General features: G+C 38.4%; 1 protein-coding gene across 1 annotated transcript in view; it reads right to left on the bottom strand.

Annotated features, from left to right (window-relative positions):
• Positions 1–447: 447 nt before the first annotated feature.
• The window catches only part of frj (membrane bound O-acyltransferase domain containing farjavit), a 92136-nt gene continuing 67758 nt past the window's right edge, over positions 448–24825 (bottom strand). Inside the window, exons 6-7 of the mRNA XM_090378355.1 lie at positions 17355–17537; positions 448–793 (exon numbers count right to left, since the gene is read on the bottom strand). Of these exons, the coding sequence (XP_090234481.1) occupies positions 448–793; positions 17355–17537 (529 nt within the window). The remainder of the gene's footprint in view (positions 794–17354; positions 17538–24825) is intronic.

Here is a 24825-nt window from a genome sequence, read left to right as displayed (position 1 = left end):
TAGTACAATATTTATTAATTCATAAACAGCTTTGTTCACCATATTCCAAACCACTTCGACTGATCAGGAACAATATTCTTTTGTGATACAAGATGGCCCAGCAAAAAAGAGTAAGTAAAGGGAAGGGAGGGGAGGGAATTCCATTTCCCTTTTTTTTTTTTGTGAACCATCCTATTTGTTCATATATTTTTTTTACAAATCTATGCTAATATATATATATATTTGATACAAAACCTTGGATTCCTCCTTATTTATCAATCATTTTTGTTTATATATAATATACATATATATCTGCACAGACTTACTTTTCTGAAATGGAAGTATAATTTTATTTGCTTTTCATCTCAAAAATAATTTTTGTGGCAAACTTTCAAGTTGGTTTTATCTTTTTTTTTTTTCAGCTGCCTACAAGATTTGTAAAAATTAAAATCTTTCATGGAATATTTCTTAGTTGATCTTGCTATTAACCAACCTAGTCTTGTTCACAATAAATGCAATTGCATACATACTTATTATAAAAGTATGACCAATAAAATAAACTGACTTCCAGTAATGAAGAGTGGCATCAATGTTAAGAAGCAAGAATGCCATTCCCATGTAACTAAATGACTGCATTTTTATTATCCACCAAATCCAATCAAATACCCACTGCTGCATTGCTGATGCACCTTTACGAAATGCTTTCTCAACCTCTAATTCAGCAACCAGAAATAGTGGTGCACTCATAAGACAAAGGTAATAACCAGGATGAACTCCATGCCAGAAAGAACTTACGAGCATTGTAATAACGATTCTGATAAAAAAAAGAAATAAAATATATTAATATAATAATAAAAATATAATATAAAAATTTACCATACATTAAGCATATAGAGACAGCATAAATTTTAATACAAATAAACTGCAATACATATATGCATGCTGTTGCATCACCTACATATATACACAGTGCAATAAAAAGTAATTAGATAAAAGTTCTAAAAAATTGTTCAGAAAATTTCCTTTATGAAGGGCAGTTATATTGTTGTTGTTATTTGGTTTTTAGGAGCATTAGCAACTAAGGCCATATTGCTCCGGGGATATGCGGTGGTCATTTCCTGAGAAAGGCAGTTATATAAAAATATTCTTTTTCTGAAAAAAGAAACAAATGATTTTTCTCAACATTTTCAATATAAAATATTCATTTAATTATGAAAATCACTCAAAGTAGTTACCACAGGACTCTATGCACTTGTTACACCTTTTTTTAAATTGTGAAAACATTCTTGAAATTTTTTCAGTTATGTCCTTGAGATGATGGTTAGATTCTTTTGGATAATATAAAATAATTTCCCTTTTATCTTAATTTTTAACCTCAAAAAGAGAAATGTCAGCCACAGCCAAATCTGATGGGGGGGGGGGGGGGGTAGGATGAAATTAGAAATGAGACAATTGTTGAAAAGAATATGACAGGTCAGAACAGACCTTCAAGACAAGAAATAATTTTTGTGCATAACAATGAACCTGTGCATTATTTATTAATTATTCAAAAATTTCTTTTGCAAAAAAGGGATGTTACTGAGATTCCCTCTCACACCCATCCACCTCATTTTGCTCTTTGGCTTATCTTTTAAAATTAAATATGAAGACAAAAAAAAGAATGCTTTTATACTATCCAATAACAAGGGTGCTTTCAAAAATTAAGAGTAGTGAAACAAGTACATAGTGTAACAGACTATTTTGAATGATTTTCATAACAATTCAAATTCCTTTTTGTGCACATCTGCTTTTTTTTATTTGTAGAATTTTTTTCTCATTACCTTTCAAGTGTGCTGTATATTTATAAGCCTATCAAATAAACAAATGTGGTGTATAAAAATAAATATTGTTCAATAACAACATACTATAAGTTTTTATTAGACTTCTTATATACAATTAAGTTCTATATTCTTATTATCAATGAGATTTTTTTTTTTTTTTTTTTTTAGTATTAGTAGGACCAAATAATATAAGGAAGCACACTTTTTCTGCATCAGTCAAAAATAAGTAAATAAATAAACAGAATTTTCATACCATTTCCACTCCCACAAGGTAATCATCTAATTCTTCTTTAAATGTAGCCAGACTCAACTGTCTCTACTACACTGGGTAGAAACCTAATCCAATGTTCAACAACCCACTGCCTATAGCTGAACTTCATGAGATTCAATCTTCTGTTATCCCCTGAGATTTTATATTTGTGGGATTATCATACCGCTGGGCCACCCTATGGTGGCAGTTTCATTACTGGTGTCAAATCATCCAATTTGGAATTCTAGTATAGTGAGGCAGGATTATCAATTGCAGTTCGAGCATCACCTATTAGGGTGAACAGACCTTCCTCATTCATTTCACTCAATTACTTTAGTGTCTTATACATCTCAATTAGATTGCCCTTTAGATGTCTATTTTTCAAACTTTGCAATCCACAGCTAAGGATGACTTAGGTGTGGGCTGCAAACATGATAAATGTAGTGTTAACATAATGGTAATAATAATAATTATTATTATGTTAACACCAGGTGTCACAATGAGCCCAGTGATTATGATGGAACCAATGTGATGGACACAAGTTTGAAAAATCATGAAAGTGGCTTCATCAGACCTACCTCCAAGGTCAAAGCGATGGCTGAAGCAGAGTGGCACCATCTGGTGTTACTCTCAATAACTACCACCCACCACTGGATGCAAAAACCCAAGCAAGGCAGTTCCATCTCCATAGAAGATGAGAAGTAGAAATACAGAACGTACAGCATTGAGTGTGGTGCAGGATAAAGTCACTAGCATTTGAGCTTTAGGCAGAGAGATCAGTTTGAAAATTAGAGACAATCTGCTGAGGACAACAGCGGAGCAAGTGGTGCTGTCCCCCATATGGCTACTACCAATTGAAAGGCAAGACCACCTAAGCCCAACCAATTGGAAGTGCTTCCTGTGCAATTGTACTAGTGATCAACCAGAGGAAGAATGAGACAATGAACGAGGTGAAGCATCAAAATGAATACATTCATCACGCAAGCATACTACAAAGTAACCAACCTAGAGACTAATATGATAATAGCCATATGGGGGACAGCACCACTTAACAACCAGGTAGATAAGAAAACACAAAATATATGCTTCCCTCCTCACACAGGTAAGTATCCGGTTGACTTTTGAATTTATTGAAACTGTCAGCTTCAACTATCAGTGAGGGCAACTTGTTCCAGCTATCAACGACTCGCTGGCTAAAAGAAAACTTCCTACAATCTAATCTAATCTAATCTAAACCTCAGCCCTGTAATTTGAATTTAATTTATGACCCCTATTTCTGGAATTCTTTATAACAGGGAGAATTTCATCTTCAGTCATTTCATTAATCCCTCTCAACATGCTGTAAACCTCAATCAGGTCACCTCTGAGGTGCCTGGTTGCCAAGCTCTGTGGCCCACATAATCAGAGTGTTTCATCATACAGTCATTTTTCTGCCAATCTCACCATTCGAGTTGCCCATCTTTGGACTCATTCAAGTAGCTCAATGTCTTTTTCAGATGAGGTCTCCATACATGAATCCAGTATTCCAAATGTGGTCTTACAATTGCCTTATACAGTGGGATTATAACCCACTGTATAATCTGACTGTATAAGACAGTGGGATTATGACCTCCCATCTCTACAGGATAGCATTCGATAAATCATCAATAGGACACCATGGGCTTTCCTGGATGCCTGTTTATGCTGTTTAGAAAACTTCATATCTGCCCATATTTTAACCCCCAGATCCCTTTCCTTCTTCACTGTTTTTAATTCAACCCCACCAAGTGTATAATTTATTTGTAGGTTGCTATTCCCCAGTGTACCTTGCATTTCGCAGCATTAAAACATTGCTGCCACTTCTCTTGACAATCTTTGAAGCCTGTTCAAGTCGTCCTGAAGGAGCACTGCTTGACACTGATCATTAACGACTCTGCAAATCTTTACATCTAATGCAAATTTCAACATCACGCCTTTTATCCCTTCATCAATTTCATTTATGAAAATGAGAAACAACAGTGGTCCAAGAACTGATCGTTAAGGGTCCCCAGACCCCACTACCGACATTACACCAATATGAAGAATATCTATTAATCACAACCCTCTGCCTTCTGTGCTGCAGTCACCTAGCAATCCATCTTGGAATCTTACCAGTAATCCCAACCTATTCAAGCATATACAGTAACCTCTCATGAAAGACTGGGTCAAATGCTTTGCTAAAAACCAAATGAGCTATGTCAAAATTATTCCCTAAATCCAGCTCATGAGTAACTGTGTCAAAATAGCCTAAGTTAGTTCACAGCATGATTTACCCTTAACAAAGCCATGTTGTGGGTCCTTCAGAATGCCATATCTATCTAAATATCCTGGATTACACTCTTGATCACTACCTCTAAGATTTTTCCTACCACTGAAGTCAGGCTGATAACTACAGACCAGTCTGTAGTTACCAACTTCTCTTAGAGCTGCTTTTATGTATTGGCAATACATTGGCACTTCTCCAGTCCAAGGTGTCTCCGTAGCCAGGTGGGAAGGAGCAGCAGTGCGTAGCACACGCTTCTTGATCAGACAGGGGTTCGAGCCCATCACCACCAAATACGGAGGATGCGGAAAGGTCAAGGGAATGACCACCGCATATTCCCGGAGCAATATGGCCTTAGTTGCTAATGCTCCTAAAAACCAAATAACAAACAACAAACAACTTCTCCAGTCCAAAGGAATCTCCTCTTCTGAGTCCAAAGATGCCCTCATAATAAACCTCAATGGTTCAATACATTCCCTTGTGCTCTCCCTCAAAACTACAGGGTATATGCCATCAACTCCAATAGCCTTACTTGCCTTTCTGCTCAAGTTTTTCTAATAAACAATCATCTGTAAGCACATCACTAATTGCATATGGCTCAGCCTCGCTTGCTCGGCATGAAGGGTCTTCAGTAAAGACAGACGCAAAGTACCTGTTCAATTCATCTGCAAAATCAAACTGGATTGTCTAAGACTTTCCCACAACCAGTGCACAAAAGTCCAGGATGAAACTACACACCAACTGGTTGGAAAGGATCCTGATTAAGGTCATCAAACAGCAGACCAGAGACGAACCAGCATCACAAAGAACCTGAAGGCTCCTGAAATCTTGGAAAAAATCAAGCAGGATACTCCAACTACAAAGAACAAGGATACAAGCATCAGAACTAGAGGAGGAGGAGGAGGAAACAACCCAGTGCAGCCAAAGTGGACAGAGATGAGTAAGAAATATTCAAAATAGAAGACTGGAAGGCCGTAGCAGGAATAAAGGGAATGGACCCCACAAAGACCCATGCTAAGCCAAAGTAGAGACCCAACAGAATCTTGTAACTGCCTCAATCAGCAAATAACACTGGATTACCTCAACAACAACAAAGTAACTATAGGTACCATCTGCACAGTCATTTACTGTGCCATAGTAGCAGCCACCAGGATGAACAAAAGAGAAACCAGAGACCAATATAAACTAACACACTTCTTAGAAGCAAAGTGGTGAAATGGAAATCCACAATCAAGGTAGTGGATAGTGGTTTTCCATCATCAATGTCATGACCAGACTGATCTCCATCAGAAGAGGTATCTTCCAGGGAGATACCCTGAGCTTACTATATTTCTGTCTAGCACTCAACCCACTGCTCACCATGCTCGACAACAGGAAGTATGGTTGTAGTTGTTTGAGAGCTATTGGCGCAAGAGCAGCTTAGGCTATAATGTTCCTAGTCTAGATTAGAGAGTTTCATATTTCGACATTTTTCGTTTTTCTTGATGTTGTTTAGAAGGAAGCCAAGTTTTTTTTTTATAATTACGTAGCTTTTTTGTAAATGTTATTCTATATGTTTTGGTAGCATCCGATTAAGTTAAGGAAAAAGAAAACGTCATTAATATTTGGTTGGTCATCTAAAATTGTTTTAAACATTAGGTTGTTTTGTACATTCATTACTGTTTGAAAGGCTCTTATACATTCTCCATTAGCAAGTATGGATATATTCTAAAAAGGAGACCTTTACACCTGATGTACATGGTGTGAACCAACTCACGACAACTACTCCAGATCGCCATAGACATCAGGATGTTATTTGGCCTAGACCGATCCAAGACACACAGATTGTATCAGAAAAATGCAGTCAACCAAAACTAATAGCTGAAGACTACTGAAGAGATTGAAGCCATGGCAGAGGGGGAGACCTATAAATATCAGGGGCTGACGCAGCCTCAACAATTAGAACATAAGGAGATCAATACCCACCTCACTGAGAAATACCAAAGACTGAAGCCTGCTAAAATCAAAGCTGAATGATAGGAACATGGTCAGGGCCATAAATACCTACGCAGTCCCAGTACTAACACATTGGACCAACACTGAGCTAGAGGATGTTTGTTATTTGGTTTTTAGGAGCATTAGCAACTAAGGCCATATTGCTCCGGGATATGCGGTGGTCATTCCCTGACCTTTCCGCATCCTCCGTATTTGGTGGTGACGGGCTCGAACCCCGGTCTAATCAAGAAGCATGTGCTACGCACTGCTGCTCCTTCCCACCTGGCTACGGAGGCGCCACTGAGCTAGAGGAGATTATGAGATCAACCGGGACACCAATGACCAAGAGCCACCAACACCACCCAAAGTCAGCGATTGATATATTGACCGTAGCCAGGAAAGGAAGGAGGGGTTTGATAGACATCACTGAACAGTAGAAAGCATTTAAGAAACTAAGGGATTACTTCCAGGAAACACAGCACTAATCCAAAAAGCCATAACAAAGAGGGACAAATGGCAAACCTTTCAACCTCTTCAAGGAGACCCCATTTACACAGACAGGAGAAATAGACAAAGATAGACGAAAGTCCTCCGTGGCCTCCATCAAACTGCATAGATTAAATGGCTTTGAATACATGTCTTATGAGTGCAAGGTTCTTACCAAAGACTAAAGGATTCATGCTCTCCATCCAAGAGTAATCAACACTAGGAACTACAAGAATTACATCACTAAGAACCACAGAGCAGATGACATGCCGACAATGCTGCCAGTCCCCAAACACAATTCAAAACATCACCGTGGGATGTAAGGTGATCATCCAGACAGAGTACACTCATAGACACGACCAGGTTGCCCGGATAATACATCAGAAGCTAGCACAAAAATACCAGTCGATTAAGAAAACATACCGTATTACAAGTATTAACCTCAGGCCAGACTAGACTCCTACCCACAAACTATACTGGGATCACCCCATAATAACAAATCCCAGAACAGACCAGACATCCCAGAACAGACCAGACATAACCCTCAACAAGGAGATGGCTACCTATCTGGTCAACTTCGTGCCCAACACCCACAACCTTGGAAGAAAAGATCAGGAAGTAAGTACACAAACTTTGGATAGGAAATCAAAGAAATGTGGCACAGTGAACAAGTAATGACATTCCAATCACTGTCAACCATTGGCATGGTTCTAAAGAGCTTCCATAACAACCTGGCAGCAAAGGCCTCACAGAAAACACGTACATGAAACTCCAGACAGCTGTGATTCTGTAGAGCTGTAGGATAGTCAGAGTTCCATGACCAATAATAGTAACCAGACATAACCACCCCAAGCATCTGGTACCAGTACCCATCATGGGTTGGGAAAAAACCTGTTAGGAGAAGAAAGAGATAATGATTATGATACTATCACTGATAAATTTATTGCTGAACACGCAAAAAGGGCAGAGGAGTTTACATGATAGAAAGAAAAAAATACAAGAACAACACCATATTTAACAAAGCACAGGGTAAAAACACAGCCCTAATAAGTAAAGCAGATGAACAAATTTAAATTTAAAAAAAAAAAAAAAATGGGGTGAGAAGAACAGCATGTGTATGAAACAATAAATGGCTAGATACAGCTGTAAAGAGCATCCTTTCCACTTCAGAGCTTTAAATATGAAATAAGCAAATGTTGCCTGCACCAGAAACAATCCTCTGCAGTAAACAAATTAGTCTAAGGATGTCACAGACATTCTCTTAGTAGTAGTAGTGGCATGTGATGCAAGAAAGCAAGTGTATGAGTTTATGCAGCATCAGCCAAAAAAAAAAAAAAAAAAAAACCACACCATTCTCTCCAAATACCTGTCCAGTTCCTCCTTAAATTTATTCAACCTATCAACTTCCAAAACGACAGACGGAAGTTTGTTCCAGCAATTAACCACCCGCTGGCTAAAGGCAAATTTCTGCACATCTATTCTACATGTCTTTTTTTAATTTGAATTTATGCCCCCTTAGGTTCTTAATCTGAACAAGTGGAAGGATCCCATCAGAATTCAGCGAGCTCAACCCATTCAAGGCCTTATACACCTCAATCAGATCACCGTGCAGGTGCCTAGTCTCCAGCCACAGCAATTTGCAGAACTTAAGCCTCTCTTGATAAGGATCCTCTCTTGAAGAGGATCCCTTCATTCCCCTCACCAATCTTGTTGCCCTTCTCTTTACACACTCAAGCAAATCTACATCCTTCCTAAAATGAGGCGCCTCCAGAACTGTAAGCAGTACTCAAGGTGTGGTACAGTGGTACAATCACCTCTTTTTCCCTGCTAGCAAAATTCCTATATATCATTGACAAAACCCCATGACCTGCCCTGGCAGCCTGTCTGCATTGCTCAGAAAACTTCATATCTGACTGCACAATTACTCCCAAGTCTTTTTCATTTTCTACCACCTTAAGTGTAGTACCACACAGTTGGTATGTTTCTCTGGGGTTACTTCTACCCATATGCAGTACTTTGCATTTGTCAAGTTAAACTTCAGTTGCCACTTCTTAGCCCATCTGCCCAAATTATCTAGATCCTGTTGCAGCAGCACACTACCATTACATCATTAACAACACTGCCAACCTTTGTATCATCTGCAAACTTCGACACTAAGTTTGATAACCTGCTACAATTTGATTAGATATGCCAGACAAGCTGTATTGGCTACCTGGGAGTCTAAAACACTGATGGAACTGATATTCGGGTGACATTCAAGTCAAGATGACCCAATTTCGGCGAAGTCCGGACGGTCAGTGACAGCCAAATCCTCTGCTTGCACCTTCATGATGGTGGAATTGTTAGTAATCCTGGGTATAACCTCCATGCACAAGCACACTGTGGGTGACTACCCAGGTATGAACCAACGTAAGCATGGGACGAGGTGTGGTGCCCACACAACATGGAGGAATGCCACCCCTCCGTGCTAACAGGCAATACTAGATGGTAGATGACTCTGATCAACTGGTGCAATACCACCACTTGACTTATTGGAGGCTTGAAGTGGTGGAACCCATGTTTAATCTCCAGAGCTAAGTTCCAGTCAACTCTTCCCCATCTCTTCCATCATGCAGTATGACTGATGACTTTTGAGGTTATGATGAACATCATGGCAAAATCCAATCTTCCTTACATTCTGAGGGCACAGTGATGGATTCGTTTAACTTTAAAAGAAAAATTTTCCTAGAAGAGTCACAAATGGGGAACTATAACCAAAACCTGATTAACATGTGATACAGATGGATTATAATGAAAAATCAAAATGATTATATTTGATTTTTCGGTGATAATTCAAGTTTAGGATTAAGTGCGTTTTTTTTTTTTTTACAAAACAGATGACAGAAGACTATTTATCGGAAAGACAATATCCACCATTCAAAGTTCTATTTTGTTTATTTGGACTTGAAGTTGCCTTACAATAGTGTTCATGTTATGTGAATGACAGGATATGGCATACAGATAGGTTTCTATGGCATTTGGGATATCCTGCGTCATGGTGTTTAATCTGATTGCAAAGAGTGTAGCAGTCAGTATTGATCCTTATGAAACATCTTCCATGTCTTCATTTGTGTGGATCTCTAGGAGTGGTTCATATGTGATAAATATTGCAGTTTCTTTCTTGTACCTTGAGTCTTGGGAATTAGAATGCTGTTTATACATAATTTGAAGAGCAAATGATACAACAGACAGTATGAAAACCAGAGTATTATTAACTTGATTAACTGATTTCTGTTCTTGTGTAACTGCTATGAATTGGGATCAGACCCAGTCAGACAGAAGTACATTTGGTAGAATTGAAGCATCTGTTTGAGTTGCTATCAATTGTTGCTTTTTGGTGATAACGGCATATGAGATCTTTGGTTTTACTGGTATTATTTTGTTTTATCACCTCCTGATAGGTCACTTGTGTTCAACTTTATATTTTTGAATTTTATTTTTCTGAAGTTTCCAACGTTCAGGAGCTTTAGAGTAAGCTTAATGGTTGCCATTACAGTTTGAGCAGAAGGGAAATGTTACAATCTGCATGTACGTGTTGCTTTGACCAGCAGTAAAGTGAGTCACCTCAACACATTGCCAGAGAACACCCAAGTTTTTGACACTTGTAACACCATATTGAATTCGGAATAAATGGATGAATGTGACAATTTAGGTATCCAGCTTTCACAATAATAGGAAAATTTGGGGTATTGAAGGTCAGTATTATGTTACATTTCAAATCAGGTTTCATTTTGCATGCATAACGTTTTGACCTTTTAATTCTTAAAACTATTCCATCTTCAATTACATCTATCAAATCCCATTCTGTGATGACTCATTTAAGTGTTTAATCCAATAATGCTTTTAATCCCCATAAACAGATAAAAATCTTTATACATTAATTGCATTTATTACTGAATAACTCTTAAAATGATGGAAGAACTTTGCATTAACAGAGAAACAACTCATACAATTCTGATAGAAGATTTGGACAAATGAAAGATTTGTATTAGGTTCATTTAGCACTGTTTGACTGATGAACAAAAGTTGCTCAGCCTTAAAGCATACAAATAGCAAATTCAATCTGATGAATGATGATGATCCCACCCTCCTCCATTGCTCAACTGAATTGTAACATGTGATGATTCACTGTTTCAAACACATTCCATATACAAAGAGACCAAGGATAGAATGGTGATCAAGACAAAAAAATTGTTTACAAAAATCAAAAAACTGAAGTGATGTTGCTTTCTTTGATAGCAAAGAATTATTTGTAAGGAATAATTCCACCAGGAAAATAAAACAGTGAATAAGTACTATGCATATGTTTTGGATTGTTTGGTTAAATGCACTGATTTTCAAGGGCATGTTGGATGCTCTTGGATGTTGGCTAGTGGCGGCACACGTTCGTAATGTTTTGAAAGGGAGAGCGGGAATTATAGAAGCCAATTCAGAAGAACAGTGCCCATGGAAGTATCTGTAGAAAAGACATGCAGCAGAAACAGAACGTCTATGAGACAGCAAGTGGAAAAACTGTTAGAGATGAGTCATTAATTAACCTAACTGTCCTCTTCTGAATGGAATCTAAAAACTAGAGGTTTTGGGGACACTGCCTCAGATGTGGGAACAATATTCCATGGTAGTGCGGATTTGCGATTTGTACAGAGTGAACAGCTGTTTGGAAGAAAAGTAACGGCGAGAGCGAAAGAGAAAACCAAGTTTTTTTTAGATGCAGAGGAAGCAATATTTGTAATGTGCTTGTGCCAAGAGAGATTAGAAGTCAGGGTAATCCCCAAAAGAGATATATCATTTTGCCTAGAAATCGTAGTGTCACCAAAGATAAGCATAGAGGCAGAAGAATCCTTTTTGAGAGATATAAGGACTGAGAGATACGAGACAGGACTGAGTTTTAGAAGGATTGAAATCAACTAAGTTGTCATTGCCCCACTGGAGAATAACCTGGAGATCAGCATTTAAGGAATTGACTGCAGATATTTGAGAAGTTGCAGCTCATTGAGCAGGGCAAGGTTTCTCAAACTGGAAAGTGGAATGCAATGTGCTATCATCAGCAAAACTATGGATAGGATTTCCAATCAATGAAAGGTCATTAATATACAAGAGGAAAAGAATGGAGGGAAAGAACTGAACCTTGGGGGACATCAGCATTAGTAGTGAAGTTAGAAGACAGAGCCATCTACCATCACCCTCTGTGAGCAGTAAGAGAAAAAACTGGATAACCAATTACAAAGAACAGTTAGCAAACCATAAGATAGAAGCTTGTTTAGTAGATTTTTATGCCAAACACGATTGAAAGCCTTCGAGATGTCAAGAACAACTGTTTGTGTTTCACCAAACTTTTCCATTGAATTTGTCCATAAATTGGTAACATAGGCCACAATATCACCAGTGGATCGACACTGAAGGAATCCATACTGACGATCGTTGATCAGACGGAAGGTTTCTAGATAGTTTTAAGAGTTGACGGTTAAGTGATTTCTCCATTACTTTAGAAAGAGTAGAAGTAATTGCAATGGGACGATAATTGGATGGGAGGGATTTGTCATCCTTTTTTAGGAACTAGCTGGATATGAGCAAATTTCCAAGCAGAATAAAAAACACCTTTGGAATAAGAAAGTGAATAAAGGTGGCATAGAACAGGAGTAAGTTTAGGAGCACAGGTTTTGAGAACAAGTGGAGAAATATCATCAGGACCTGGAGCTCCATCAAGAAATACCATCAGGACATAATCTTCGGAGTCAATACTTTACCTTAATCTCCGACCTCACATCCAAAATAGATGTTCATAGGCTTTTCTAACAAGTTGTGACAGTTGCCTCTGCTGCAATTTTAATACCACTTCTTCGCAAATGTAGCAAAAGCTACATTTGCTTCAGGCTTATTTCGGCAAAAACACACATATTTCATGAACACAATTAGAAATTATAGATTTTTATTTCTAATTTAAACACAGTTCACAATAATACACAAAACACCTGTTTACAAACACTAATCACTTTGTTCACCACTCACTCTGAAACACTTTTTTGATATACAAAATGCTTGCTTGGTGTGGAACCCATTCATATACAGAGTCCAGTCACAATATTATGACCATTCCCCAATCACACAAGCCTAGCAAATCATACAGCACACGTATCAAGTTTAACACACCACAAGCATATAAGGCTTGATGTTCAGCATCCATGAACGTGGTAACAGCCTCTGTCATGGGCAAAGCAAGCAACCTATCAGACCTGGAAAAAGGCATGATCATCAGCTATCGGGCCAGGGGTGCCAGGGGAAACAGCGGACTTTATGAAATGCTCACATGCTGCAGTGGTGAAAGTGTATCAAGACTGGACGAATGGAACAGTTTTGACAACCCGACATACCAATTGTGGAGCCTCATGCGCCATTGATCCTAGAGGTGAACATCGGCTGAAACGGTTCGTCAGGACTGATTGGCACGCTACTGTTGCTCAACTGGTCATACAAATGAACTGTGGGGCAACCAGAAAGGTCTCCAACACGACAGTGCTGCCTTCTGCCTTGTTGGCAGAAGGCCGCACTGTCCCCCACCAGCCTGCTTTCTTGGCAGAAAGCAGGTTGGTGGGGGCTGCGTTATAGTCTGGGGAATGTTTTCATGGCATGGTTTGTTTCCACTGATACCTCTGGAGGGCACCCTGAACACAAATGGTTATCAATCGATCGTCGCCGATCAGGTACACCTGTACATGTTGACCATGTTCCCTGGGGGGGGGGGGGCGATGGAATCCATCAGCAAGACAATGTATCATGCAGTGTCGTCAGAATTGTTCGTGAGTGGTTTGAGGAGCACAACAAAAACTTCAAGCTACTCCCTTGGCCACTGAATTCCCTGGATCTTAACCCAATTGAAGGGACCACCTCGGTCGGCACATCAGAGGATGGATCCTCCACCAAGGAACCTACAGGAACTCTGGGTGCACTGAAGTCTGCATGGTCACAGCTACCCATAGCAACCTTATTGAGTCACTCCCACGGCGGCTGGCTGCGGTGCATGCTGCAAAAGGCACATATTCTGGATAATAGGTAGGTGGTCATAATGTAACTGTACCCTGTATATACCAGTAGAGAAGTTTCTAGGAGGCTCACAATGTTTCTAGAGAACTTCATTGAAGGTTCTAGAACTTTAGAAACACCCCAACCTTTCGTTGGCACGTAAAAATATTCAAGAACAGTAGTTCACAAACTACTGAGATCTACAGACCCTTTCAAAAATCAAAAAGTTTTATATATATATAAGGCTTCACTGGTATAAATTGCTTTCTCATGGAGATATATTGAAGCCTGCATGCATTCATCTACTCTACTGAATTTGTGCATTTCAGCTCCCAGCCTTTATTTTTCCCGCCAGCACATTTTCTCTTCACATTTATTGAAATACTCCAGGTATCGTACACTTTCGCTGTCTTATCATACTTTCGGTTTCATTTTAAATTTGTTTCTTGGCATGTTTTGCACACATTTTTTCCTTTCAATACAAGCATTTGGTATTAACTCCCTTTTATACTAATGCTTAGAAATGCCAGAGCCCTTACTACAAGGTTGGGCTTCACAACTCCAGCAAGCTTAGTGTTATTTAATAACTTTTTCTATGCTTTTTTATCTTTCTGCTGTCTAATTCTAAAGTTCTTTCCGTTTGTTAAACTATTAGTGTAATACATGGGTGAAATGAATGATCCTACTATCCTACTTCTATTGCTATTTTTTGTCTTTACTTAAAATACTTTTTCCCATCCCCATCCTCAATTTAATACCTCACCCTTATACCATTTGCTTGTTCCAAATTTTTTTTTAAAATACATTGATTTCTTATCTTTACAAAATTAAATCCTACAACTTTTCCACTTAATTTGTCCAGAGATGGACAATAAGCCTGAATATCACCATTGACACTGATGAAAGGTTTTTAGATAATTTGATTTGGATGCTAATTGATTTCTCCATTACTTTAGAAAGAGTAGAAGTAATTGCAATGGGTAATTGGATGAGTGGCATTTGTTACCCTTTTTAGGAACTAGCTGGATATAAGAAAATTTCCAAGCAGAAGTAAAAATGCCTTTGGAATAAGAAAGTGAAAAAAGGTGATATAGAACAGAAGTTCAAGAGCACGGGTTTTGAGAAGTGGAGAAATACCATTAGGAAATGGAGCTTTCTTAGCAACAAGATTGTTCAAAATCCTTCTGACATCCTTTTGACGGAAGACCACAGGAAGCACTGATAGGAGCATATTGGGAATGATTGGAGGTGGTTTACCAAGGTCATTAATACATGATTTGGAAGAAAAAAGATGCTAGTAGGTCAGCTTTATCCTTGGCTGAAGTAGCAATAAAAAGCATCTGGTTTTGACAGAGGTGGGAGCAGAGATGGGCAAAAGTTGCGGCCAATAGCTTTGACAAGAGACCAGAATGCTCATGTACCATTAGGGCAAGAAGCAAGTTTTTTTTTTTACACTTAGCCTTTTCAAAATCTAGTTTGGACAGATTAATAACTGCTTTACAACTGTTGCAGCTTTGGTGTAGGCAGAAAATAAAGCTGGAGATTTGGATATGAGCCAATTACAATATGTGACATTCTTCTCTTAAACAGCCTTAGCACATTTATTGGAAAACCAAGGTTTAGATAAATGTCGAGATTTTTATTTTTAGGTAGAGTTCCTGAGCAAACATTGACATTAGAAGTTTTGAAACAGTAATCCAACCAAGGAAAAGAAGAAAAATCCCGCAGATCATCCCATTTTGCATTCTTGTAATGCCATACAACATGAGGTTGAGAATGGCCATGAGAGGAAGACTCCATTAGAAAAGAGATCTGAGGTGCCGAGAGGATCACTCACCTCACCATGTACTTAGAAGGGTTGTTTGTGAGAAAAAGATCAAGCCTGTTGGCTGTATGGTTAGGAATATAGGTAAATGAACAATCTGTGTGAGTTCATTAATAATTGCAAAAGCGTCAGCATCTTGACCAGCTGGGTCCGTATGACTAGAAAAGAGAAGCCAGCTGAAGTTGTGAACATTAAAATCACCAAAAAAAATTGCCTCACTGTTAAGAAAGTTGGAGTGAAGAAAGTCAAGTTTCAAATAGAGGAAGTCAGAGATCCAAGTGATTAATGGAGTTGGGAGAACGACAGAGGCAACAGATGAATTTGATAGAATATGGTAGAGAGATTGAGTCAGAGGAGGTTGAAAAGAGGAGATTTCAAAGTCTTCCAAATTACTGAGACAACTGAGATGACCAATGGTTGAATCAACCGATAACTGACATTCTGTCAAAAAAAAGTACATGGGGTTTGACAGACTAAGAAGAAATGGGCATCACTGAGTTTAGAAATGAGACTACTTATATTTGTGAAATGAATGAGGAAGTATTTGGGAGGTTTAGATCTTTTCACAGATAAGTTTGTTCTATTGGTTTGACAATTCATGGTGAATTCAGTAATAAGAAAAGGTGGAGGAATCTGCTGTATAAAGTAATGATTGTGGATATGACAGACACATGGTAAGAATATACCCAGCTTCTTGACAAAGGTGGCCTCGACAATTCCCCCTGCATATAGAATACTCGGACTCCCTCCAATCACTATCTGGCAGGGTAGAGGCAGTGAGATTATATACTAGTTGATTTGAAAGCCTCCTAGAGAGTTACCAATAGGTTTGGTCAGTGGCATATCTGGCAGCTGGCCTGCAAACAGTTTTAGAACTGTACCCTGAAAATGTAAAGAACATTGGATCTCACCATGATGTCCATCATAACCTCAAAAGACATCAATTGCACTGCACGATGGAAGAGATTGGGGTGGGGGTTGCCAGAGCATTGCCCTGGAGACTAAACATGAGTTTCACCATTTCAAGCCTCCAATAAGCAAAGTGGCGGTATTGCACCACTTTAAAATTCATGATGAGAGTCATCTACCACCTAGTATTGCCTGGTAAGACAGGGGCGGCATTGGAGGACAGCAGCAGCAGCAACAACAACAACAAAAACTGGTGAAGAGTGTTCCACAGAGACTAGAGCCTGTGTTATAGGCACACATGGTTTCAGCACACATTATTTGTTTTCCTGTAAATAAAGGTTATTTGTAAATATGCCAGCATCCAGATATTAATGGTATGTTAGTGTATATGGCCAAGCTAAGCAGTCATATGTTATTGCAGTGCACTAAACCTAATGCAGAAAAAGAACAATAAAAATAAATTGTTCTTTTACTGATGACGTCTAATGCAAGTTCTATGCTTTGATAACAGTGTAAAAACATTGGAAAAACAGTTTTGAAATCACCTGGAAAACAGTGAGTTAAACACCTAACAAAATAACCAGATCACAACAACGGAGATAGTGACTTCATGAATGGCTGGTCATTAATTTAAATCCTGGTATAAATTACCATTTTTTTTTTTTTTTTTTTCATCTGCAGAATTCTGTAAAATTTTCTTTTTAGTCATGTAAAATGTTTATTTAAAAATCATTAAAACAAAACTTTGAATTTCTTTTCAGTATTGCTTACCTTATGTGTTTCGGAAAGGGAAGTTGTCGATAAACAAATACTGCAAGCCAGTACTGAACTGTCCTATTCCATGAACGTATTCCTTCTCGAATCGTAGGCAAGAATTCACTTCCATATTCATTAATGTTACGAATAGTTTCAAAACTGTATTCAATCCTAGACCATTTCTCGGGATGGCTTTCACTATTGTAAGAGTCAGAGTTAAATATCTTGTTGTCAAATAAGTAATAAGCAAATAATTTCTTTATCCTAAATATTAGACTAGTAATTTTTCTACTTTAGATAATATATACTGAGATGTTTGGTTAAAAAATTAGAAATAGTTCAAAATTTAAAAAAAAAAAAAATTTCCAAACTCCAAAAAGTATCACTTTGACAACTTGAGGCTACTCTGTCAAGTTGTAAGGGCAGAGATTCCACAAGGTGCTAAAAGCATTCCTTAGGGATGCTGGCCCATGCAAACTACTACATCCTGTAGTTGCCATAAACACTTGTTTGTGGTCAGAAAGTCAAAAGTTCCTAAAAAATTGGCCAACATGTTAAAAAAAAAAAAGGTAAATAAACAAAAGCAGTAAATATAAAAAATAAGTAAAAGGTGTATAATTTAAAAATAAGAGTTATATGTAATGGTATAAACTTAGTTTTTAAAAAGGCAAGAATTTCTGAGTCTTTGTCAGATACAATTACTAAATGTATAGGGCTCAGTCAAATGGTAAAAGCACTAAACAAACATTGTGCAAAAATAAAATCTGAACATTCAATAAAAACATGCCTAACATTTAGAATGGTGTCACAAGTCACACAGGAAGGTCATCAGCCCTAATCAAAAAGAAATGTCAGGTGACTGTCCAACTCTTCATAGGACAGTCAGGTGACTGTCCTATGAAGAGTTGAGCAAGAAAAACTTCCTCTTTACAATTCCTGTACAGACTAGACTATACATGTTTCAATTAAATCTGGCTTCATCTAATATAATGTATTTGTAGTCTGTTCATCCATGTATTTTGCCATTGGAAGTGTAACATATTGCATATTACTTGCCTATAATCTGTATGGGGACTGACAGACCAAGATAATTTGTGGAAATTTGTAATTTAGCTGCAGTGTCAGCCAAATAATTTCCTCTAATCCCAATGTGGCTATGAATCCAGCAGAAATGGATATCATATTCACACTCATTGAGAGGGTATACGTTCTGCTTAACCTGAGACAGGATCAGGTGAGAATTGTATCTCATCACTGATAACATGCCTGAAATGTACTTAAGGAATCTGTATACAGTAATACCCCGACTTACGCTACCCCGACTTACGCGAACTCGGAGTTACGCGGTTCTTGATTTTTTCGTTTGGCAACGCTGCCGCCCACTATCTTCAAGGTCGTTTTTCATATGTTATCGATATACGGTGCGACGGTGGAGAATGAGAGCGAAAGATGAACAAAATTCAACTTTGCTGCTTTTATGTTTTTTATATCAGTGAAGGGGAAACACATTTCACCATAATAACGTAAAAACCAACACAATTCCAGCTATCGGTATAATCGCAAATGCAATTAGATCGAGTTTACTACCAGTCTATAACAGATTTCACTAGCAGAAACGCAAATGGATTTTTATTGTTTTATGGTAGTAACCCCTAGAAATGCGAGGTGTTAATAGTGTATCTCTGCCTTTATGGTGTTGTTTATTCAGTTGCTACATGCGCGCAGCTTTGTTTATGCGTATCAAGCGTGCCTCCTCGTTTTGTAATTGTGCTTTATTCCCTAAAAATGAGTAAAATACTTAATTAAAAGGTGTGAAAAGGAAGCTTCCTGGTGAAGACACTGCAGATTCAGAGAGAAAAAGAAAAGCAATTATCGATAAACAGAGGCGGACTGGGTCAAAAATTCTTACCCGGGAAAATTTATAGTGGCGTCATTCTATGGTTTTTGGCCAAAATCACACTGGCCCACCGGGGTTTCCCCGGTAAGGCTTACGGCCAGTCCGCCTCTGTCGATAGAGAAAAAAATATGAAATTGTGAAACGCTTTGAGCGAAATGAAAGACCATGTGATATTGCACGTGCTACAGGCCTAAATGAAGCAACGGCGAAAAGCACATGACAATTGCAAACTTGACAGGTTGAAAATGGAAAAGGGCTCAATTGTAAAGGGCTTAAAAATTTTAGAAAACCTAGACCCCAACGAAGAACGCGTTATAACTACAAAGCAAGGAATAAAAAAATTATTAGCTTGCTACGACGAAATTCTGCGTGAAAAAAAGAAGGCGCTGTGTCGTCAGACGAATTTGTTAGATTTTATGAAGCCATCGACATCGAAATAACTTTTTTACGTAAGTCATTTGTTTCTTTTAATACATTTTGTATTAATATGTATAAAGAACTGCAATTTTATTAATATTTTTCTTCCAAACTAGTGTTTTTGTTAGTCCTTGGTCCCAATTAAGCAAAATTTATATGTATTTATAGGCAAAATTGTACCCCGACTTACGTGAATTCGACTTACGCGATTTTCGTCGGACCCACCTATCGCGTAACTTCGGGGTATTACTGTATATAATACAATGTTAGTATTGATAGGTACATATGTGGTCCAAGGCTAATTCTGTAGTGTGTAGCTCAGCAGTGTATATGCTGCACTCGTGGGGAATCTGCTCAGATAGTGTCATTTCTGGAAATAGCAGCAGATCCCACAGATAATTCCAACTTTGAGCCATCTGTGTAGACTGGCATGGCCTCAATGTCAGTTTGGTGTGCAGAATAGAGCTGGAAAGCAGAGAGTTGAAATATCAGGCTTTCCCAGTTCTTAAGGGACAAGTAGCATGCTGGAACATGCATATACAGGATGGATGGGTTGCCCTGGTGACATGACAACATTGTCCACTGTGATATCTAAATCTGAGTAGCTCTTGGACACTAATACCAAAAGGATGATTGGCAATCTGATGAGTATACAGTATAAAGATTTTCCCATCGTGGTTCAATGATGGATGCCCACACAGGATGGTTTGGCAGTGATTTTGGTTTGAATGCTTACTGTAAAGATGCATTTCCATTGAAACAATAATGACTGCTCATTTACTTCCACACTGAGACTCTGAACATGAGATGTTTGAAATGCTCTAGCAGCAATAAGGATAGCCTGATGGTGGATGGTGTCCACCACTGAAGCACACTGTTTCTGGGCAGATGCACATAACTATGACCCATAATCTAATTTAGATCGCACAACATGATGCAGACATAATATGGTGAATCAATCTGCACCCCGGGAAATAGAAAACAGTATACAAAGGATATTCAAACCTCGCATGCACTTTGTACAAAGTTAACATTTTATCAAACACAAGTCCCAAGAATTTTATGTCTGGTACTACTGGAATATGTTGTATCCAAGCCTCAATTCAGGTTCAGCATGAAAATTATGTTTATGACAATAAGTGTAAACAGTTTTTTTTCAATGAGACTCTGAATCCATTAGCTAATTCCCAGGAATTAAGGCAATTGGCATGTTTCAGTTGTCTTTTGATGCTGCAGGACTAAGAGAGTATGCTGAAGTCAAAACAGAGAACTATTTACAAATGGGGGAAGGTGTTCCTAACTCCTGACCGTTTGGTCGTCCTGGAGTATAAACAGAAAATTTATTTATTTATTTATTTATTAATGGAGTTTACTTTGATGGCAAAAAAGTATAACACTTAAATTGATCCTTGAAGAACTCCCTCCTCTTGGCAGAAAGACCAAAAGAGGATGGATCCTACAAACTTAGAAAAAGTAAAGTGATAAAAAGTTTTATAAAAATGGAGATGTGACCTCTAAGACCAAGGCTATAAATTCCTTTAAAACATCTCTCCAAACTGTATTATATGCTTTTTACATATCAAGGAACATGGACACAGTGTTCTCATTTTAGGAAAACATTTATGTATGTCTGCAACCTAATTAAATTGTCCAAAGTAGTCCTGTTTCTTTGGAAGCCACATTGCATGATGGAGACAAGATTATTTGCTTTTAAGTACCGTATCAAATGAGCATTACCATTCTCTAATATTTTGCATAAACAGCTATCAGAGCAATAGGAAGTAATTTGCTGGAAATGTACAATCTTTTAGTAAGGCAACTGTTCTTGCTTTTGCTAAGCAAAAACAGTTGCCTTGCTCCAGGTGTCTGAAAATCCTCAATCCTTTGAGGAAGATTCTGATGGATTCTAATGGAAGAGCAAGTAGTCCATGGGTTTATGAACAGGTGTTTAATCATTTCATAATGGAAATCATCAGGTGCAATAGCACTTACCTTCATAAGGCCGAGAGCTGTTTTCAGCTTGTGAATGATAAATGGCCCATTATAAGGGTAAACACCTTTTGTGTAAAATTAAGGGACTGTTTTTCATTTTTCAATTTAAGGACAAGAAACTCTGGGGGAACAGGATGATGCTGCTGAGATATTAGAGAAAGTTCCCCAAGAGCATTGGCTATTGCAGCTGAATCTGCAATAGAGCATCCATTTTATTCCAGGACTGACAAGGGATGTAATACATATTTTCCCTACATTTTCCAGATTTTGTCTGACCACCTTAGAGATGACCAACTGGGTAACAGTTGAAGTAAAACTGATCTACAATTCCTTTCGCTCTGACATTGGACATAACATCTTTGGCACACGTGTTTAAAGGCTATCAAATTAGCTGTGGTGGGATATCTTCGGAATAATCCCCAAGCTTGTTTTGAGCATTTTTTTCACTGCTGCTGTGCACTCTACATTCCACGTTGGTTTGGGAAATGATGGAAACCAGGTAGACATTTTTGGAATTGAAATTGCAGCTGCATTGGACAATATTTTCTTGGAGCCCATCAACATGACTGCATGTTGCTGGGCTCCTGACTGACTGTATTGATGTCAAAATCTGCCAGACATTGAAAGGCATTCCAGTCAGCCTGATCAATCTTCTATCATGACATCCTAAAAGGAAGACACGAGTAGAGTAGTTATCACAGAAAAGTGGTCACTTCCATATGGGTTGGGTTCTCCTCTACCTCCCAAGTAAGTGAAGGCAGGAGAGCGAGAGAGAGAGAGCGAGAGAGCGAGAGAGAGAGAGAGAGGGGGGGGAGATAGAAAGACCAATTGAAGAAAACGTACAGGTAGGCATGTGGAAAAAGGTGTTTCTACCCACATTTAAAGTGTATTATCAGTCAATAAGGTTTTGAACCTAATATAACTTCTATGTTCTGTCTTTTTGCTGAGGTGACATTATCTGGGTCAACATTCAATTTTTCTGGTAGCCACTGTGTTGGGGTTCCAGGAAAAGAGTTTATATTATCAGGATTTGTGAAGTTTTTGGATTTTGGTTCAGCACCTGGACTTTCCACTCACCACAGCACTCAAATGGGATTCCCACAACCCAGCTAGCAATAAATGCACTCAGGAGTGGGATGCCATCCCACTCCTGGCGAATCATCCCATGCCCACACATCTTTTCGAAGCAGGGTCCAAAGTGGTGTGTCAAAGCTGGGCCTCGTCAACCACCAGGATCCCCCTTTCTGAGTTTCCATGGGTCCCACAGCATGGCAAGCATGCCAAATTCCTATGGTATTAGCCTGGAACCTAGGCTGTGGGCATTGGATCCTAGTGACACTAATCTGGACGATCAGCCATGTCACTAGGAGGTTCATCCAACCACATACAGGCACCCAAGTCAAGGGGCCCAGAGATGTTCAATCCAATGACTGAGTAGGTCAAAGAAGTATGGTAAACTCCCTGTCATGCTCTCATAGCCACTTCCAAATGACCCAAATGATACCTGTGACATGGAACATTACTCTGCTGGAAGTAACTTTTACCAAACAAGCTGTGAGCATGAGAGAAAGCATCTGATCAGATGTTCTGTTCAAGTAGTGTGTGGCACTCAGACATTGACCTATCGGTGTCAGAGGACTTAACATGTGCCAGAAAACACTACCTACTTTACACTTCCACACCTGCAGGGTTGACATCAGGTGTAATGGACACAATCATGCTGTTCTTACTATACCCTGGTCCTTCCATCAGCATGGAACAACTGTAGGATAAAATAAAGGTGATTTTTTTGTTCCAATCCTCAAGTGTCCAATCAATATTCCTGTGCCCATTGTACCATAGCTGTTTGTTTTTAGCTGAGAAAAGTGGAATCTGGTGAGGATTCCACATTTGTCAGCCATAATTATCTGTAACAGATTCCAATGAATTTTGACATATATTCCTTTGTGGGCCATTAATTTGACTGATTTTTCAGCTCTGTTAGACTGAATGATTCTTTTCATCCCCCCACCCCTCCATTGACCTCTCACATTAACACGGTCTCTTGCCACAAGGCCATTCCAGTAGAACCTAGACACTGTAGGTAGTGTCCATGATATGCACATCAGCAATCTGACAGCGACTAACACTGCAAAATCATTTAAATCACACTTTTGGACCATTCTTTCACCGAACTGTACACACTACTCCTCAGTATTTGGTTACCTGCTTTATATAGCCTGGTACAGATGTGAGGCTGTCTCAGGAAATGGTCAATTCCTTGGAAGATGAGAATATATCTGATAACCTGGCCACAGTGTGTGTATGTATATATATATATATATATATATATATATATATATATATATACACACACAGGAATCCCTTGATTAGCGCGATTAATTGGTTCCGCAAAAATGGTGCGCTATACAAAATCATGTTAATAATCAATACAAAATAGCCTAATTCGTTCCAAGACCTACAGACCATTAAAAATATATACCAATCAATATTTTTAAAAATACGTTTTTTTTTTTATGGCAATTTAATGTACAGCACTAAAAAATCAAAGGATAATTATAAATATTTGCAGTACAGTACAGTAATACCCCGAAGTTACGCGATAGGTGGGTCCGACGAAAATCGCGTAAGTCGAATTCGTGTAAGTCGGGGTACAATTTTGCATATAAATACATATAAATTTTGCTTAATTGGGACCAAGGACTAACAAAAACACTAGTTTAGAAGAAAAATATTAATAAAATTGCAGTTCTTTATACATATTAATACAAAATATGTATTAAAAAAACAAATGACTTACGTTAAAAAGTTATTTCGATGTCAATGGCTTCATAAAATCTAACAAATTCGTCTGACGACACAGCGCGTTCTTTTTTTTCACGCAGAATTTCTTCATAGCAAGCTAATAATTTTTTTATTCCTTGCTTTGTAGCTATAACGCGTTCTTCGTTGGAGTCTGTTTTCTAAAATTTTTAAGCCCTTTACAATTGAGCCCTTTTCAATTTTCAACCTGTCAAGTTTGCAATTGTCATGTGCTTTTCGCCGTTGCTTCATTTAGGCCTGTAGCACGTGCAATATCACATGGTCTTTCATTTCGCTCAAAGCGTTTCACAATTTCATATTTTGCCTCTATCGACAGAGGCGGACTGGCCATAAGCCTTACTGGGGAAACCCCGGTGG

The sequence above is a fragment of the Mastigoproctus giganteus genome, chromosome 7, assembly GCF_048544385.1.
Source record: "Mastigoproctus giganteus isolate SK-2022 chromosome 7, ASM4854438v1, whole genome shotgun sequence".
In the NCBI taxonomy this organism is placed as follows: domain Eukaryota; kingdom Metazoa; phylum Arthropoda; class Arachnida; order Uropygi; family Thelyphonidae; genus Mastigoproctus; species Mastigoproctus giganteus.
This window is presented reverse-complemented; position numbering and strand designations above follow the sequence as displayed.